This window comes from Polistes fuscatus, unplaced genomic scaffold (genome assembly GCF_010416935.1).
Source record: "Polistes fuscatus isolate 324 unplaced genomic scaffold, CU_Pfus_HIC Scaffold3, whole genome shotgun sequence".
Classification (NCBI taxonomy): Eukaryota; Metazoa; Arthropoda; class Insecta; order Hymenoptera; family Vespidae; genus Polistes; species Polistes fuscatus.
This window is the reverse complement of record NW_025113107.1, coordinates 9,583,280-9,587,972: the sequence shown is the minus strand read 5'-3', so window position 1 is coordinate 9,587,972 and position 4,693 is coordinate 9,583,280. Positions and strand designations below refer to the sequence as shown.

Here is a 4,693-nt window from a genome sequence, read left to right as displayed (position 1 = left end):
AAGACGAACACCCGATAATACAGGGAGCACTTCAACCCAAAATACATTTGATCCCTTGATCAACGCGCCAACAGATGGCGCTCCGCCTGCTCAGGCTAATTCAAAACAAAAAGTGACAACAAATACTCCCGTAGGTTCTACTCCTGCAGCCAATACCAACTTAAAGAGATACAAACCTCCACCAATCATTCTCAATGACATCAAAATTAATGACCTGATAAATAAACTAAAGGATAGTAGCTGTTTCTAGCAATTATATACGTGACCAGAAAATGGTCGAATCCCTCCCAATGAGTTCTATTAAACAGTTTAACGCTGGAATGAGTGAGATAGGACAGGATAGATAAATGAGCAAAACACTTTTACACGGCACAAAGCTACTTACCTCGGCATAAAAACTCTCACGGAATTGAGAGAAAAGCCGGGGCAAGAGAACACTTTATTCAATGAACTGATGAAGCATACAATTACAAACAAAACGCTGACAGAAAATATATTAATAGAATAAACGACGCGAGGTACCTTTTGGTCGCACGCTAGAGAGCTCTCTTACCGTTCGCTTCCGACGCAAGACGACAATCGAACGCACGCGGTTTCTTACCGCACCTAACGATGGCCTGTCTGGCCAGAACCTTATCTCGCGTTGGTAGCCTGGTGACCGGTCGCAGATAATTCGCCACAAGCCCACGTGGGGAGCCTGGAGACAAGTTGCGGATAAACGGTACAACGCTCCGACTAGAAGCCCACGTGAGGAGCCGGACGGCAGGTTGCAGGCAATTCGCTACACCTGGCCAGCTAGAAGCCCACGTGGGGAGCCTGGAGACAGGTTGTAGCTATCCGTACAACTGCCCGACTAGAAGCCCACGTGGAGAGCCTGTTGGGAACAAAAACCCAAAAAAAACTCCACACACTCCTCACTCACTCACACACGCTCTATTCACGTTGCCTAACACAAAAGGCCAAGATAATGAAAAGCTCCAGATGAGAACAAACACTGTTGGTAGCTCAAACCAGAGTGAACAACAGAATGAGACTCGTGCGTGCACACAGCCCCACGCATCCTATTCCCCCCGCACACCTCAAGACGCTCTCCCCTGCCTCTTGCATGGTAAGGCGTGTCCGCACGCATCTCGATAGGCCTTGCGCGCCCTCGCAACTTAATTAACGCATACGCCGCCTATTCCGCGCGCAATATAAATTATTCTAACAACGTAAATATCGCCGAACATACCGCCCGCCTTCGTCGTACTGACGGACCAAACCAAACTACGGTTGACTGGTTGTCTTAACCGTCACTATCGTCGAACCTGAGGGGGCACAGACGCGCAATGTGTCGCTGACGCAAAGAGGTGCTGGTCTTGACGGTGACCACTCGCACCAACCCGTCCGGGCCAGGGTGCAACTCGGTGAGCCTGCCCAACGGCCATTTTGAGAGAGGGTACCGATCATCCCTTATCAGTACCAGCTGCCCGACTCGGAAATTCTCAGATGGATTCCTCCATTTCTCTCGACCCTGTAAATGTGACACGTACTCGTTTGACCACCGCTTCCAAAATTATTGCGGACGCGCTGAAGAAGTTGAAACCTATTTAACCGGTTCTCCGGCAAAGTAGATAACTCGGCGTCCTGAATCAAAGCCGACACTCCCTCATTGAGGAAGTGAGAGGGAGTGAGCACTTGCAGGTCGTCTGGGTCCGAACTCAGCGGGCCCAATGGACGAGAATTAAGGCAGGCCTCGATTTCCACGTGAACGGTGGAAAGCTCCTCAAAGGTGAGCGTATGTTCACCCACAACCCTTTTCAAATGGTGCTTGACCGACTTGACACCAGCCTCCCACAACCCACCACAATGCGGAGCATTGGGGGGAATGAAAGTCCAGCTCGTTCCGTCGTTAGCGAGGAGAGATGCAACCCTATGATAAAAGTCCGAAGCTCGGCGGAACATAGCCTTAAGCTCCTTATCGGCCCCTTGAAAATTGGTAGCGTTGTCACTATAAAGGTTTCGGCAAATACCACGTCTTCCTACGAACCGACGATATGCACAGAGGAAAGATTCCGAGGATAGGTCGCTAACCAGCTCGAGGTGGATAGCACGAGTAGCGAAGCAGACAAACAAAGCGATGTATCCTTTACCCGATCGGTTTCCACGACCCTTTGACATCGTCACTTTTACAGGACCCGCATAATCAAGGCCAGAATTAGCGAAAGCCCTACTCCCTACCACTCGATCCACGGGTAACTCACCCATAAGTTGGTGAGCTAGTTGAGGCTTAGCCCTTTGGCAAGGCATACAGACTCGAATAACTGATTTGATCAACCGATTCCTGCCTAAGACCCATACCTGCGACATCAGGTAACCCAATGTTAAAGCCGGAACCCCCATGGAGGCATTGATAGTGCGCGTGCCGCACAAATAGTCGACTAAGATGCGAGTGTTGAGGCAAGACTGGCGGGTGTTTCCGATCAAAAGCTAGATGAGAACGTGTCAACCGGCCTCCCACCCATAAGAGACCATCCTAATGGATCGAATAAGCGAGCAATATTCGACAAAACGGATCTTTTGGTGTGGGCGGCAGCCAAGTCTGCTACGCTAGCCGCGTCGAACCCAAATTCGTCTTGTTCCGGGACCCATCGAACTCCTAACGTTTTGACAGTCTGATTACCTTCTATGTGTTTCTCCACACCCGGTCGTGCAGAATCTGGAAGAACCTCTATAGAATTAGCCGCCCACTTATCTAACTGGATGCCAGCAGAATCTAACAACTTAACCAGTTCATCCCTCTTTCTAACTGCTGTCGGTATGTCATCCGCACCGGCAAAAGTGTCGTCGACATACGTCTCCAACTCCAAACACCGAGATCCCAATGGATACCGTGAACCTTCATCCCGTACTAACTGCAACAGAGTACGAATCGCCAGGTAGGGAACGCAAGCTGTGCCGTAAGTGACAGTATTCAAACGAAATTCCACCGGTTCAGATGCTGCGTCAGGCGACCAGATAATCCGCTGGTAGTCCTGATGTTCCGGCTCCACTCGAATCTGACGAAACATCTTTACAATGTCAGCCGTGAACGCCACTCGGTACCTACGCCAATTGAGCAAGATTAAAGAAAGATCGCTCTGTAATGGAGGGCCTGTAAGTAAAAAGGAATTTAGCGAGTGTCCGTCCCTCGTACGCGGAGAGGCATCGAATACCACCCTTAGCTTCCACCTGGATTCATCCTGCTGCACCACGGCATGGTGAGGTAAGTACCATGCCTCTCGGCGCAGGACCTCCGACCTCGGGACTCGTGACATGTGGCCTAGCTCCTCGTACACCCTCATGAAGTCACGGTACGCCTGAGCCAATCGTGAATCCCGTGCAAACCGACCTCTCCAATCCTTCCGATGCGTTTCCTTCTCCAGCTCCCAAGACCGCTGCCAAATGTGATTCAATTCCTCCTGAGCCGAACAGTGCAAAACCAGCGAAGAAGAGGTAGTCGCTGTAGCCTCCGCCCGCCGTGCAGCTCCTCCATCCACCGGTCCGGAGATGATCCACCCAAGCGCCGTATCCTGCGCGACGAGCTGCGACGTCGAGAATCTTCTTATCCCCGGCCGGAGCAATTGGCCGTAAATATCGGCACCTAAAATTACATCTATCCGCTTCGAGACGACAAACTCTGGATCTGCTAACGGAATGTCCTTGAACAGGTCTCCGCCAACCCTGGAAGTATAATTGATAGACGGAAGCAGCGAAGTTAGTTTTGGTAACACCAGAGCATCCACCTCGACCTGGAAGGTGGTATCGACCGCCGACCGGATAGTAACTCGTACCCCCGACCGGGCCGTACCCGCATCAACTGCCCCTAGTCCTGAAAGAGGCACATAAGTACGCCGCTTAGACAATCCGAGTAACTGCGTGATCGTTTCGGAAACAAAGGAAACTTCCGATCCCTGATCCAGAAGCGCTCGTGCCCATGTTCCCTTCCCCTTAGTACCTGCTACCCAAACTCGTGCAGTAGCAAGCAGAATACTCCTAACGCTACTCGAGGACGTAGCCGCATGCAAACTCACCGGCGGCGCACCAGTCCCATTAATTCCCGAACCTCCCGCAACCGCTCTGGAAACGGGTGTCTGCATTCATACTCTACTGGGCGTATGGATAAGCGTATGGTGCATGCCCTTGCACGCGAAACAGCGCCCCCTAGAGGAACAAGGCTTCCCCGAATGCTGCCCGAGACAATTGGCACACAAGGCCAAACGCCCAACCTCTCGTATCCGCTCCGGTAACGCCATTGACTTGAACCGAACACACCCAAACACCCGGTGTGGACCCTCACAAAGTGGACACTGAACACCACTTCCAAACCCCTCAGTCGTGATCGCCGGACCCCTCGAATGATGAACCTTGCGGGGGAGACTTGATCTAGGGGGGGAAGCTACCCTTTTTTCCCCTCGGTTTTCCCCCTGCACTGCACAAACCGAGCCCTCTTCTCGAGAAATCCGATTCCGCGAACGTGGGCATAAAGCAGGGCCCAGGGGCGCCTCTCCTTCCTGACTCCAATCCTGAAGCTGTGATCAACCCTTCCATCGAGATGAGTTCCGCATTCCACGACTTACGCGTGTCCACATCCAATCGCGTAACTAGCAAGAAATAAAGTATGCTATCCCAATTTTCTACCGGCCAACCCGCATTCTTCAGAGACCTAACTATA

The 4,693-nt window shown here is 51.7% G+C and overlaps 2 protein-coding genes across 2 annotated transcripts; both read right to left on the bottom strand.

The window, feature by feature from the left end:
* Window positions 1–1,455: 1,455 nt before the first annotated feature.
* LOC122519363 lies at window positions 1,456–2,382 on the bottom strand. The gene has a single exon (XM_043638760.1). The coding sequence runs from the start codon at window positions 2,380–2,382 to the stop codon at window positions 1,456–1,458; it is 927 nt and encodes a 308-aa protein (XP_043494695.1).
* Window positions 2,383–2,462: 80 nt separating this feature from the next.
* On the bottom strand, window positions 2,463–4,118 carry LOC122519361. Its single transcript, XM_043638759.1, has one exon. The coding sequence runs from the start codon at window positions 4,116–4,118 to the stop codon at window positions 2,463–2,465; it is 1,656 nt and encodes a 551-aa protein (XP_043494694.1).
* Window positions 4,119–4,693: the final 575 nt, after the last annotated feature.